At 43.6% G+C, this 14150-nt stretch overlaps 1 protein-coding gene across 3 annotated transcripts in view; it reads right to left on the bottom strand.

Annotated features, from left to right (window-relative positions):
- Window positions 1–893: 893 nt before the first annotated feature.
- GHR (growth hormone receptor) overlaps window positions 894–14150 on the bottom strand; it is a 112706-nt gene continuing 99449 nt past the window's right edge. For all 3 annotated transcript variants that reach the window (XM_080972583.1, XM_080972584.1, XM_080972585.1), the window contains exons 5-9: window positions 13895–14073; window positions 10783–10948; window positions 10015–10105; window positions 6089–6158; window positions 894–5249 (exon numbers count right to left, since the gene is read on the bottom strand). In XM_080972583.1, coding sequence (XP_080828709.1) covers window positions 4275–5249; window positions 6089–6158; window positions 10015–10105; window positions 10783–10948; window positions 13895–14073 — 1481 coding nt within the window. In that variant the 3' untranslated portion in view covers window positions 894–4274. The remainder of the gene's footprint in view (window positions 5250–6088; window positions 6159–10014; window positions 10106–10782; window positions 10949–13894; window positions 14074–14150) is intronic.

Below are 14150 nucleotides of genomic sequence, written 5' to 3'. Positions count from 1 at the left end.
CTTCACCACTGTGACTCACACATGGACACAAGGGAGATGATGTGCTCCTCAGAGGGTAGCCAGTAAGTACACTGTAGCAGTAAAAATGAAGCTTTGAGAAATGCAAGAACAAAGCGTGCTTTCAGTGTCAACCCTCGTCCTTCTATGCAACATTAGGAAATGTTGGCATTGCGTAGGCTGTGTCCTCCTGAACTCTACTTTGTTTTTAAAGCAAAATCCTTAAGTTACTTGTAGATGTGTAGGCAAAGGAGCACCCAACACAGTAAGAGTGTATTGAAAGCTTCAGCTGCCTTGGGATCGCAGTGGTAAAAGGAAGCTTAACTCTTTCTCTCCCTGCCAGAGTCCCAACAAAAACAAAAATTCTCCCCAAAGCTGCTATTTGCATATCAAGGGCAGCTCTCATAGGCACCAGTGGAGGCTTCTCATTAAATACAAGTAGCAGTTTAGGAGCGGCAATTTTTCTTGGGATGGTGGCAGAAGGTGGCAGAGTAAAATCCTTGCTTAGGTTTCCCCAAGACTATTTAAATTGTTTTAAAAGTGCATACTCATTGTATCAACACAATTGGCTTGCAACTAGTTTGGCCCTGAAATGTCTCCAATGAAGTTTCACTGGCTGAGGCTGCAGTTTCCCCGGGGATGAGAGTGGAGGGCTGGAGTGGGACAGGGTGCGTCTCTTCTCCACAACTTTTCAAAGTAGGCGGAAGAGCTTGTGCCGCTTGAATTTTCTCAGATCTTGGCTGTCAGTCATGCCCTCTCTAAGCCCCACTTACATACTTGAGGATTACAGGACAGGAATGACACCTGTGGCCATTGTGATGGTCAAAGAATAAAATATTAAATGTGTTTTCACCCTCTGTAAAGTTTGTGCAATAAAATATGCAATGATGTCATAATGGATTGAAGAAAATAAATTTATTGAAATAAGGAACACTGACAGAAGGCAAGTTAAATATAAACAGAAGGACACAAATCTTTATACTGGGGTATAATGGCTTGTGTAACCAGCAGAGTACCAAAATGACATTCTGAGATTGATTGAGGTATTTAACTAGTTTTTGGTGATAGAAACACTCTTGTCAATAAGACTTGCTTGCCCCCAAGAGAGACTCACATAGCTTCAATGGCATTAGGGCCTAGAACTAAAGAAGGCAGCAAATTAGCAGAGTATCTAATAAACATCAGCTTAAAAGTACAAGCCAAATGCAGAATTTCCCAGTTTCAAACATTTGGAAGGCAACACACCCTTGCTCTTATTTGTGGCTTAAAATATTTATATTTGTTAAAATAGCAAGTACATAAAAAACAATGTTGACTTCTGAAGCAAATTATGATTTGTTCCTGCAGAGCCTCCCCCTCGAATTTGCTTTGCTTCTCAGAGCTTGCTTACATGATACAAGATGCTTGGATTTTAAAATTCACAACTGTGGTCTATAATAAAACTCAGTATTTTGTTTTCATTTACACGTGGTTTCAGGCCACGTACTGCAGCTTGCTGTGATCAGCTTTCACAGAGCTCTACTCACCTGAGACAAAGGCTGGTGACACGGTCCTTTGGATAATATAATGTATAATCACAGCCTGGAAGGCAACCAGATGATATGAGAAAGGGATACTTCTGGTATACCCCATCTGCTACCTCCAGCTAATCTCCCCTCCTCTTCCCCATCTCAACTGCTAAAGTTGTAGATGTAAGAAAGCTACCAGGGATGCGGGTGGCACTGTGGGTTAAACCACAGAGTCTAGGGCTTGCCGATCAGAAGGTTGGCGGTTCAAATCCCCGCGACGGGGTGAGCTCCTGTTGCTCGGTCCCTGCTCCTGCCAACCTAGCAGTTCGAAAGCACGTCAAAGTGCAAGTAGATAAATGGGTACCACTCCGGCGGGAAGGTAAATGGTGTTTCCGTGCGCTGCTCTGGATTGCCAGAAGCGGCTTAGTCATGCTGGCCACATGATCCAGAAGCTGTCTGTGGACAAACGCTGACTCCCTCGGCCAATAAAGTGAGATGAGCGCCGCAACCCCAGAGTCGTCTGCGACTGGACCTAATGGTCAGGGGTCCCTTTACCTTTACCTTTAAGAAAGCTACTAATAACATAAGATCCAGCAGCATCTCCTCTTTCCTGCTCAGGATGATTTCATGGCTTTACTTGACAACTTGGGACAGAGCTTTAGAAACCCTAAATCAACAAGGAGCCACACGTAACCACGCTGCTAGTGCTTCAGTGTGATCCTAAGCAAGTTTATTCAGAAGCAAGTCCCACGGAGTTCTGTAGGGCCAGTGCTGCAATCATGAAATACATTTTAACACATCAAACACAGTGGGGCATGATTCACCAATGAGAGTCCTGCTTAATTTCCTCCATTCGGCTGCGCATTAGTGTGGAGATGGCAATACAACAGCCAGCAACCGTTTTATTGGTTGAATGTGTGACCTGTGATCAAGGAACAGCAGTAGCAGGCTCTTGAGTTCTGCCTAGTTCACAGCAATGGTTCGGTATGGTACAGATTTGTACCCACAGCTCAGTGGCAGAAGGCTCCAGGTTTGATCTCTCTCATCTCCACTTTTTAAAAGAAACGATTAGGTAGTAGGTTATGCAAAAGTTCTTTGCCTAAACTCCCGGAGAGCTGCTGCTACTCAAGAGTAGGCAATATTGAACTAGATGCATCCAGGATGTGGGCTCAGTTAAGGCAGATTTGTATGATTCCCCCGCTTGAAGTGGGCCCTGCGGCCTGCGCCCCACAGCTGGACTCCAGAAATTCTGAGTTGGAGACGCTTTGGGTCTAAAAACAGCTGCATATAAGGGCAGCATGGAGAAAGTAAGCGGGGGGTGGGGGGCGTGATTGCAGGGTCTTTGAATTTAGCCCCCAATTATGTAAACAAAATTTGAGATTGAAGTATGTTAAGGCGTACCTTGAGAGAAAAAACACAGGTAAATTGTAAATGAGGCGTAAGCAACGCGACTTCTTTAAAGCCTCTGAACAACTGACGTGCAGAATATGCCAAACACAAACAAACTACACTGTTAACAATACTGTACTGAGTTCTGTAGCTTCATTTGATTTGGAGTCTGAGCTTTACAAACAGCCTGGAGCCCCCTGCTCAGCTTCCACTGAGAATATTAGCGCTGAGAGGTCCTCAACAGTTTTTTGAGGAAAGGACTTCAGGATATGTTGTGAAGCATAGTGTTGTCAAGTCACTGGCACTTATTCGCCAGTGTGTTTTTCTAAACGTCCCATAAAAGTGGATAGTGTTCTTGAAAGGCCCTGAAAAATCCAAACCCATTGTAGTTTTTACTGCTATACAAACTGTGTTATGTCTTGTTACAACAACAGACTCTTGTGACAGATCTTGTATGGTTTGTACATGTTCTGATTTGCTACATGTAAAATACAGAAGCATGAATAGCACTTTTAAGAAACGAATAGGCCTCAACAAACTAGTGTAGCAACTAGTTCTCTATAGCTTTTGTGGAGGTATAAAAACGTTCTGTAAAAAATAATATTCTCCTTATATTCTTTTCTTCTTTTAAAGTTGCTACAATGATTGCAGCAGATACATTCCATAGACGGATCATTATAATTAAACTACAGTGTGCAGTGTAAATATAAAATATCCATGCCTGCTTGTCTAAAGTATGAAAATATGTATATTTATATAAATCAAAATAAATGTATTATTTAGCCCAACAATTCCCCCCCTGTCCTTCCCAGTATTTCATTCTTCAGTTCCCAGAATCAACATCTCTGCATATGGTAGAATTTTAACATGAACTTACTCAAACTGCAGAAAACACCTGACATTAGCTTTTCGAATAAAGATGATTTACGTAACGTTACAATGCCGTCCAATGCATTAAGAATGACCCCAAATCAACACCTACAAATAACAAAAGACACTCACTGCTACTGAACCAACCCCACCGACGTTTCATAAGACAATATGTACAAGACACGACAGCAATACTGTGATTGATTCAACATCTCAGGTAAACGGAGAAGGGACTGCATTAGCCGGCACCCCTCTGAAAATACTGAACGCGTTTGTTTTGGTTGAAGCATACACACTCCCCAAGCCAACTCCATGCCATTGAAATATATACACTCCCCAATTCAAAGGCTCTAGGCCTCCAATGTGAACACGTAGCTCCACACCAAAGTGGGCATTGAAACCCCTGCTCACAGGGAGCTCTGCATGTGTTTCAGAGCCTCACAGAGGCATGGACTGAGGAGTGGGGAAGGGGGGGGGGATGGCGCCACTTCCTATTCAATCCAAGGAAAACTAGGGCAGCATTTTGTTTAGTTGGTCTGTGCTCACGTAACCACAGGACGCAATGAATTCCTTGTCTGGCACTGGGAGAGCGGTGGCGTTGAGCACAAGGCCTTGCGGAGATTGCACTACATGGATGGAGGTATAGTCTGCCACAAGCACCTCAGCACTTCCTGGCTCTTCCTGAATTGCTGCCCTCGCAGGATTCACAGCTGTAGGGGTAAGGCTCTCGGCGGTGAAGTAAGCGTTTTCAGGAAAGCTCTGGTCTTGAACTTCTGGCTCGGCTTCTTTGTGAAGTGTGGCGGGGACACATTTTTTCACATCCAGCTCACAGAAATAGGCACTGTCCATGTCGAAGCTGGGTTGACACTGGGCAACTGGTTCTTTCGGAGTCTCGCTCGGATCTCTCCCCATCTTAACCTTTTGCCCCGGGGAAAGCACAACCCTCCCTCCCGGAGTAATGTCGCTGACCAGCGTGTAAAAGTCAATGTTGGCCATTGAATTCTGGTTGCTCAGCTGGGTCTTGACAGGCGGGCTGGTCGTCTTGATAGTGTCAGCGACAGAAACATGGGCTTTGGGCTGCTCGTCTTCGCCCGGGCGATCAGGCACCCCCTCAAGACCTGACGCTGGCTTCTCGTTGTCTTTCTGGTCAAGGCCCAAGAGATCCTCCTCTTTGTGGTTTGCCTTCTTGGACTGGTCGATGTCTGAGGTTCCATCGCAGGTGTCGCTAGCGCTGAAGTCGGTCTCTGGGGTATCCGGCTCACAGCAGCTGGCTCTCCCAGAATCGTCATCCCTTACGCCCAGGCAGCCTTGAGACTTCAAGCGGTCGTCGCTGAGGAGCCTGTCGGTATCCAATCCTTCGTCCCTCTCTTCTGCCTCGTCTATATCCAGCTCAATGAATTCCACCCAAGAGTCGTCTCCGTACAGTGGTGGCATGCAGCTACCATGACTGGCTAAGATGGAGTTGACTTCATCAAGTTTTCCTTTCTATAGAGCCAATTAAAAAAAATAAAATGACAAATTGCAAGAGAGGAGCAACAGTTATCTGAATGATTAAATATGCCAGTATTATATGTGTTCAATAGAAAGGCCAGCTGAAGTCCCGAACTCATAGCTGTCAACTTTTCCCTTTTCTTGCGAGGAATCCTATTCGGAATAAGGGAATTTCCCTTTAAAAAGGGGAAATGTTGACAGCTATGTCCGAACTGTGTGTTAGAGCACACTAGATGGCTGGGAGAGAGCTGCTAGTGTGCCGTGAAAAAGAGATCAGGTTCATAATTGAAGGCTCCTGTGTGCCATTGCCCTAGACCAGGGATGGCTAAACTTGGCCCTACAGCTGTTTTGAGACTACAACTCCCATCATCTCTAGCTAACAGGACCAGTGGTCAGGGATGATGGGAATTGTAGTCCCAAAAAAGCTAGAGGGCCAAGTTTGGCCATCACTGGTCTAGACAACTGATTCCCAAACTTTTCCTCACATCAAATTGCTTAGGGTCTTGGTGGACCATTGTTCTGCCTGTTGTAGCAACTGTAATGTGCTGTGCCATATGCTGTATGACTTGTAATTATGACTTCATTTCTTCTTTTAAATCTTATATGCTAAATTTTATTGTATTGCTATTTGACTTCCATGGTATTCATAGTATTCTCCCCACAGCACTGGTGCTTGTGCCAAGAGTGGAAGACATGATCTCACAATCCTCAAGAAAGCCGTCACACAGCCAAATTTCTTAGGTAGTACACCATTTTAGACTGTTTAGTGTCACTATAGTCAGTTACTCTGATCATTCTGAACACTCTTCCATAGCGTCCCCACAACAAATTACCTTAAAGAGGTCTGGATCGATTCCTTTAATTTTGGGAACTGGAACAGGAGGAAGAATCAGTATCTTTAACCTTGAAAAGAAATAGCAACTTTTAATACAAAGAAACCTTTTGTGGCTACAGAAGAAACACAAAAAAGCATATCATGAATAATAAAAACAAATATGTGTGTTTTGGTAACATGTTGTTGAATACTTGGGTAGCATTTGAATCAACCTGACAATTTTCCAAACTGGGGTTTGAAGTACATTTTTACTTCTTCTGTAGGAGCTTTTCTGCAAGTTATACAGAATTCTGAAGTTGCAGAATTCTGGACTGTGCCACTTCAGTCTGTCGATAGGGGGCTATATTTTTGGCCTTTCCCTTGAGTAAAAAGATCCCTGCATTTGGTGGGAGCGTCTAATAGGGAAGGATTTTGGAATACGGTTGCTGATTACTGCCAGGAATTTTTCCACATTAGACCAGAATTAAGTCCCCAGAACCATGCTTCTTTATTTATTTCTTACATTTATATTCCACTTTTCCTCTGCCTTGAGAAAAACCAAAACCAACAACCAAGGAGTGTATACATTTTACTAAATAAGCAAGCAAACAAAATGGTACTATGGTTTCCTGTGTGGAAGCCCCTTAAATTTCTGATCAAATTCCAATCAAGTACAGATGTGTGTGCACATCTGTCTGTGTATCTAGTGAGCAAGTCGTCCCATAAGCATGGTATGCTAAGAATTGTAATAAATTCATTTATTTATTCCTTTAGTGATCTTGTTGCATTTTTGTATGTGTGTGCATGCACATGTTTTGTTGTTTGCATTCTAAACTGTATTTCAAAATAAAGCACCCTTCATGTGTAAAACTAAAATAGCAAAGAGAAAGGCTCAGTGTAGTCCTCTCAGTGATATACTGTTTACTAAAGGCAAGGAGCCTTCAGTGGGAAAGCATTCAAAATTATTATGGAACCCCCCACTCCCAGTTTGAAACGATACAGCCCTTTCATTTTGCATAACTTGAGAATGAATGGTTGCAAGATTCTTGTCTTGAAACTGGGAGACTGAAATAATAAATGTCATATCTAGCAACATTTTAGGAAAACAATGTGCATTTGGGTATGTGGCCAGGATGGGATTACTCAATATTGTGCAGAGTGCCTTTCTTACGAAAGTCGAAAGACATGTTGGAGAGAAATGGAAGGGAGGTCATCCAGTTCTATAAATAAAGGGTTGGTTGCTGTTGAGGATATAATTCTTCTCACTAGTGACATTGGCCTTCAGTGAAAGCCAGCAAAAAAGGGGCATGCACAAATCATTGGGAATTAAGTCAGCATGGATTCTGGTCTTTAGCAAAGGGTGATTTGCAGCATATGAGAATTTCAAAAGCCATCTTTAGTACTTTCTGAATCAAGTAACTGATGTCAAATACAAGGATGGGTAAATTTCCTTCTCTTGTTTTTGTTCTGTTTTGAACATCTGTTTACTATATATAACCAATGGGGATAAAATCCTCACTGGGAGGTTAAATATGGAGGCCCTTGGAAGTTCCTGTTATTTCTATGATTCATCCACTCAGTCACCTGGCAACATGTATGGGTAACACAGCTATCACAGATGTAACACCACAGACAGATTTATTGCCCGATAACCCTCAGATATAAATACTCTGTCATTGAGTAACAGTTCCTTTGTACAGATGAGAAACTGAGGATGAGTTGCTAGGATGACACACTAAGTTCATGGCTAAGCAGGGATTTAAAGTCTGGCCAATGTAGTCCCTTCCAGATGTTGTTGTATCCCAATTCCCATAGATCCTAGCTGGCATGGCCAATGGTCAGGGATTATGGGAGTTGTAGTCCAGCAAGATCTGGAGGGCGCCATGTTGGTTGCCTCTGCTCTAGGGAAAGAACCATGGCAATAGTTGGGCTCCCAACCCTGCAATAAACTTGACTAAAGACTAATTCACACTATCAACTAGGCACAGTAAGTAGGCAGGTTGGGTGGAGAATGTGGGTTGCATTAAGCATAGGCAGAAGCTACAAGGCAATTGCCTCTACACACTACTAGCCCTGAGTGCAATCCACCTTACAAATACTTCTGGTCCTTCAGCTTTTGGCAGCTTTCCAGTAGCATGGGAAATGTGTGTTGAGTTACAAACTGTAGGGTGAAGTAATTGCACGTCATCTTTGCCACTCAACCCATGAGCTGTTCAATTTCCTCCCCCAGAGTTAGCTCTACGTGCTAGCAGATCCTGCAAACAGCCTCATATTCTGCTTTTTAGGAAGCCTGTATTAACAGTGCAGACAGAACACTGCAAGAACTGATCAATTAGATGAGTGGACCAAAGCCTTAACTGATAATTCTTTCCCAACTCTTTTAAGTGATGGGATCAAATCTAAATTTGGACAGCTCATGGGCTGAGTGGTGAAGGTGATCAGTGAGGTGGTAGGATTGTCAAAGGCTCACATTTATAATTTAAGGCTGTTTTGGTACTGGTGTGTTATTGTAACAAGGAATAAGAAAGAAAGAAAGCATCAGAGAGATGGCCTTCTTTCTGACACCTCAGTGGTATCTTTTGATCATGGACAAGTGTGAAAGAGGTTATCTTCCTTCAGTATTTCACAGAGGCACTGATATTTAGATATGGATGCATGCAAATGGATGTGAATGCAAATCAATAAAATAATCGGAGGAAAGACATTTAATTATTCAATTACAATTCCAAAATCAGTTGACTGGCCTTGTAAAAAAAGGAGACCTGTGCAATGGTCACATTCACTTTTTCATATAATGCCTCTGCAGTGAAAGCCCAAAGCACATGTCAATGTTAAATGCATTTAGCATGCAGCTTTTAGAAATTGCAAATACCATCTAGTGTCGTGTGTGTGTGTGATAATCATGCAGATCAGAGCTTAATGTACCATACTGTGTCTTATGATTTTGGTTTTCCCCACCCCCTCCATCTCAACTGGTTATTACCTGAAATAAATAAATGGGGGAGGAGGAAGGAAGAAGAAGGAATTTAACTCTTTCTCCCCTGCAGTGATCCTGGGGAAAATCCCTCCATGGAAGTTAATATCTGCATTGGAAGGGTATCCCCTCATAGTGCCATATCACACTTCCATGCCTGCTGCAATCCGAATAACTATCAGCCTCCCAGCTGATGATATATGCAGTTTAAAAGCCCCACACCCTACATATGAAATTCAAAGATGTCTTTAACATCATGTGTAGTTTGGGCTATGCTCTGTACTGGGATCGCTGCATCCAGAGAATTAGACTGCAAGCCTTTTTATCCCCACTAATGCTGATTTCATTGCTGAGGTCGCTTTGGAGTAAAGCCAAATCTGGAAGTAACTGCTCCCTTTTTTAAAAAAAAACACATACTAACATGAAAAGGTTCTCTCCTTCAGTATGGCTTGAGCCATGCTTCCTCTTGCTTTTTCTGGAACCACTGCTTTTAAAACTGTTGCCTTGAGGAGTTTTGTGTACCCGTGTCACGGAACGTTATGGAAACTGGGAATGGATTTTCTCACTGGTCTGTCTGTATTAACAGTTTAATACAACAGTGAGCCATTGGCCAAAGCTGATGTGAGCAGGCAGTTTGCGTGACATCAGTCATGAATTCACATGAGATGCACGAGCTATGACTGACATGAGGTTGTGGCTCCAACGTTATAGGATGTAACATGAACAGAATGTTCACATGAGCTTTCTGTCAGTGCAAAACAGACAACTAGCAGTCGAATCCAGCGGCAGGGATACTTAGGCCTGAGGGGCTGAATGTGGTCCAGAGTAGGTTCACTGGAATGAATGGACCTATGTTACGTTGAAGAGGACCAACATTGGATCCATTTTTACTGAAGCATGGGAGAAGGTTTAGAACAACTGGTTGTTCAAAGCGTGACACATTGTCACGTGCAATCTAGCAAATAACTTACTTCTTCTGTTTAGAAAAGATCAGCACAGTTAACATCACCATTACGCCAAGCGTACCAAAGGCAAACACCATAGGCCAAGGAAATGAGAATTCTGAAACAAGAAAGAAGTAAGAACTGTGAGTTGCTTCAGTTATTTGGGTACTCTTTAGTATTCTTTGATGATCTCATGCTGATACACACACAGAGAGAGAGAGAGAGAGAGAGAAAGAGAGAGAGAGAGAAGGAGAGAGAGAAACCCACATATACTGTATTTTCCATGTATAAGATGCCCCCTATTTTTGGGGACTCAAATTTAAGAAAATGGGGGGGGGGTGGCACAGAGTTGTTGAGCTTTTTTAAAGAGGGATTGCCAAAAATCAGTCACCCGCATGCGTCACTAAATGTGCCTCTGTTCTCTCTCCGGCAGAAGCTGCCAATTGCCACAACAATCAACACCAGCCAATCAACACCAGCCATTGACGCAGCAACCAATAACACGCCCAATAGCTGCTGACAGCAGTGGCAGCAGCCAATCAAACGTCCACCCTATGCACTATCCATGTATAACACGACCCCCACTTTTTAGCGTAGTTTTTAAAGAAAAAACCCCAGTCTTATACACAGAAATGTACGGTATTTGTTTTGGGGTGTGTGGCAGACTTTGGAGCCTGAGGGGTGCTGCAGAAGCCCACCCTGGCGCGCATATCATGTCTGCAGTGAGGCCAGGGCATAGAAGTTGGGCATGAAGTGGAGATATTTCAAATAAGATCTCTTTTCCACCCCACTTACCTTCGTCATTGCATGGCACCTGGCCTGCGGAGTCAAAAGATATGTAGAGGGTGTCACTGAAGTCCCCATACATTTCAGAAACCCCTTGCGCCCTGACTCGTATCTCGTAATCGCGGCACGTCTTCAAAGAATATACAGGAAACATCGTGGCGGCCTTTGGCTCCAGCTGGAAAAATAAACGGAGTGGTTTTCTGAGCAGTCTTACAAGAAAGGCTGCTCTTTGCTCATAAGCAAAACACTTATGGGGGAGGGGGTCTTAGAATTACAGATTCACAGAACTGTAGAGTTGGAAGGGACCCCTAGGGTCATCTAGTTCAACCCCCTGCAATGCAGGAATCTCAGGTAAAGCATCCATGACAGATGGCTATCCAACCTCTGCTTGAAGCAGAGTCCACAACCTCCTGAGGGAGTTCGGCAGTCAGGTGTAAGCAGCACTGAATTCAGGGAAGTTCATTCCAGTAATGGCTATTATTATTATTATGGACTGGGTTTGAAAAGGCATTGAATGGTACACAACTTGAATCTGATTTAAAGAATTAATAAGGGCCATAATCTTCAGTTAATATGCTGCAATTAAAAAAGGAGACAATGGACTGAAATAAATTTACATCTCAAAACAAATCGTTAATAATTTTAAAGTCAAATGTTTTCTTGAATAATGCATTAGAAACGCATTAAAGCCCAACTGAGATTGAAGAGGCTGCAATTAAAACCACCCACGACGGTTTAAAATAAGAGGCAATGCAGGGAGTAGATGAGCAATTATTGCAACACAAAGGAGAAAATATTAACAACAACACGGAGAATCAATAATATGGGAAAGCTGTTGGGACAAAACAATTAAGGGAAACTTACCTATTTCACTGAAAGTTCAATGTAGATAAGACGTGCCAACATTTGCAGTGCAATCTGAATCACATCTACTCAGAAGTAAGCCCTACTGAACTCAATGAGGCTTATTCCAAGATGTGTTAGGCCTGGATTGCAGTCTTAGGGTTTAAATAAGCTTTCCTTAACAAGTGTTGGGTTTTTTTTCATTAAAAAAATAATTTTTATTAGCCGACCAATCAAATCAAATCAAATCAAATCAAATCACATCACATAAATTCCGAATTACAAAGCCGAATTTTAAATTTTTGTTGAGGGGACCCATATTTCAAGTTCCGAAGGGGGATTCCGATCATCTTCTTGCTACTGCGTTAATATCCAAATCAGTCCAAATAACGTTCATAATTCTATCCAGTCTTATCTTGCTGTTTCCACATCTCATCTTGTTCGTATATTTTTCTTCTTTTTTTCTTTATGATCTCTTCTGATAATCTCCTTAAGCAGATAAACACCAATTATAATCCTGTGCGAATTTTTCCGTTCGTCCAATCCTCATATCAAGACGGTTTCCATATATCATCGCTTTCATAAATAACATCACTCTTTCCATCATTAATCTCGCAGATCTGTCACTCTTAAGTCCCTCTGAGGAGTCTCACCCATAATATAAAAACAGCTCTGTTCCTCCTCCCAGACTTAAGTCCTCTGACAGAACTTGCCAACATGGCGACGGTATTTTTAACTCCGTCATTCCAAAGCTCTTATACTTTCCACGATCTTCTTGAAACATGCTTTGGTTAGAAAATTATCTCCACACAGACATAAATCCACAGCTTAAGTCATTAAAACGGCATTTCTGACTTGTGGGGGGGGGGGATTCTTGTTTAATCACAGAGGAAAGAAAGGAAAGTTTTTCCCCCTCCCCCATCCAGTCCCTTTGCCATACCGAGCCTTGATGATCTTCTCATGATTTATTCTTGTTCCTCTGACCCGTCTTGTTTATCAGAGATCTCTTCAGTTAGCAGTCTTTACTCCCCCTCCTTCCTTGAAATATGTGCATTCGCTTCCTCCTAATTGTTTCTTTTGAAGTTATTGCAGCTAGAGGCGCGGATCAGAGACAGCGTCCAGGAGCGCCGAGATCCACAGGAGGGTCTTCTGCCTAGTGCCCCCATCCCCACAAATTCGGGGATGGTGTAGGGCACAGCAGGCAAGGGCAGCCCCCCCACAACCTTGGGGGGGTAGGGAGGCTATTTACTCCCATCACAGCCTCCCAATTACCTCGTGTGGGTCGGGGAGATGTTATTGTCAGCCATCTTCCGATGCGCCCCTAGTGGAACAAGTGTTGGCTTTATTTATTCTTTATGTGTGTGTTTTCATCCTGCTCTGTTAGGCAGCACCATTGTCTGCATCCTTTGCCATAACCGAGTAAATGAACGATGTCAAATCTGCAGAAACTAGACGCTGTTGAAAACTCCAGTTAGTGATGTGTTGTCCTTGGATCAAGGGGTGACACTGATCCACAGCTGGCTACGGTGGTTAACCTTTTTCGGTCCAGGGGCCACACTGTACTCCAAGGGCCACATGCTGGTGGCCAAAGAAGTGTGTGTGTGGCAAAAGAAATGGCCAGGCCACACTTTTGCACACATGTGCGCGCACCCACCCAGCCGAGGGCACACATGTGGAATTCTGGTAGGATCTGAACTTGCAGCTCCAGAGCCAATCTCAGCACAGCAGAAACATACATCATCTACTCCACTGTGCAGAGCCCCAATTTAGTCAGAGGGTTTCCGTTCCTTTTTTTTTGTACCCCTGCTTCCACCCAATTCTCAAGCGGTCTTCAGGGGTTACACTTCAGGGGCTGGATCAGGGGTTGAAAGGTAAAGGTAAAGGGACCCCTGACCATTAGGTCCAGTTGTGACCAACTCTGGGGTTGCGGCGCTCATCTCGCTTTATTGGCCGAGGGAGCCGGCGTACAGCTTCCGGGTCATGTGGCCAGCATGACTAAGCCGCTTCTGGCGAACCAGAGCAGCGCACGGAAACGCCGTTTACCTTCCCGCCGGAGTGGTACCTATTTATCTACTTGCACTTTGAACTGCTAGTTTGGCAGGAGCAGGGACCGAGCAACGAGAGCTCACCCCGTTGCGGGGATTCGAACTGCCGACCTTCTAATCGTCAAGTCCTAGGCTCTGTGGTTTAACCCACAGCGCCACCCGTGTCCCTTGGATCAGGGGTTAGCCACCCCCAAAACTTGACATTCTCTGGGGCTTGCTCCTAGTACACATACCTTCTTCCACTCTGTCTCATTGACTTCTTTGTACTGCAGCTGGTAGTGGAGGGTGATCCATCCATTCTGAACGTCTGCGGAAGGTGGAGGCTTCCAGGTGACCTGGATATCGGTATAGATGCCTATTGGGCTGGTGTTCAGAACAGTCCAGTTGAGTTCGATGGGAGGGTCTGGTATGACTGTGAATTAAAACACATTTTTACCCCAACGAGTAAAGATCATTTTTTGAAATTTCCCAATATCCAATGACAGAAAG

The sequence above is a fragment of the Podarcis pityusensis genome, assembly GCF_964106645.2.
Source record: "Podarcis pityusensis genome assembly, chromosome: 11".
NCBI classification, from domain to species: Eukaryota; Metazoa; Chordata; class Lepidosauria; order Squamata; family Lacertidae; genus Podarcis; species Podarcis pityusensis.
The sequence above is the reverse complement of the archived record's forward strand: the minus strand, read 5'-3'. Positions and strand labels throughout refer to the sequence as shown.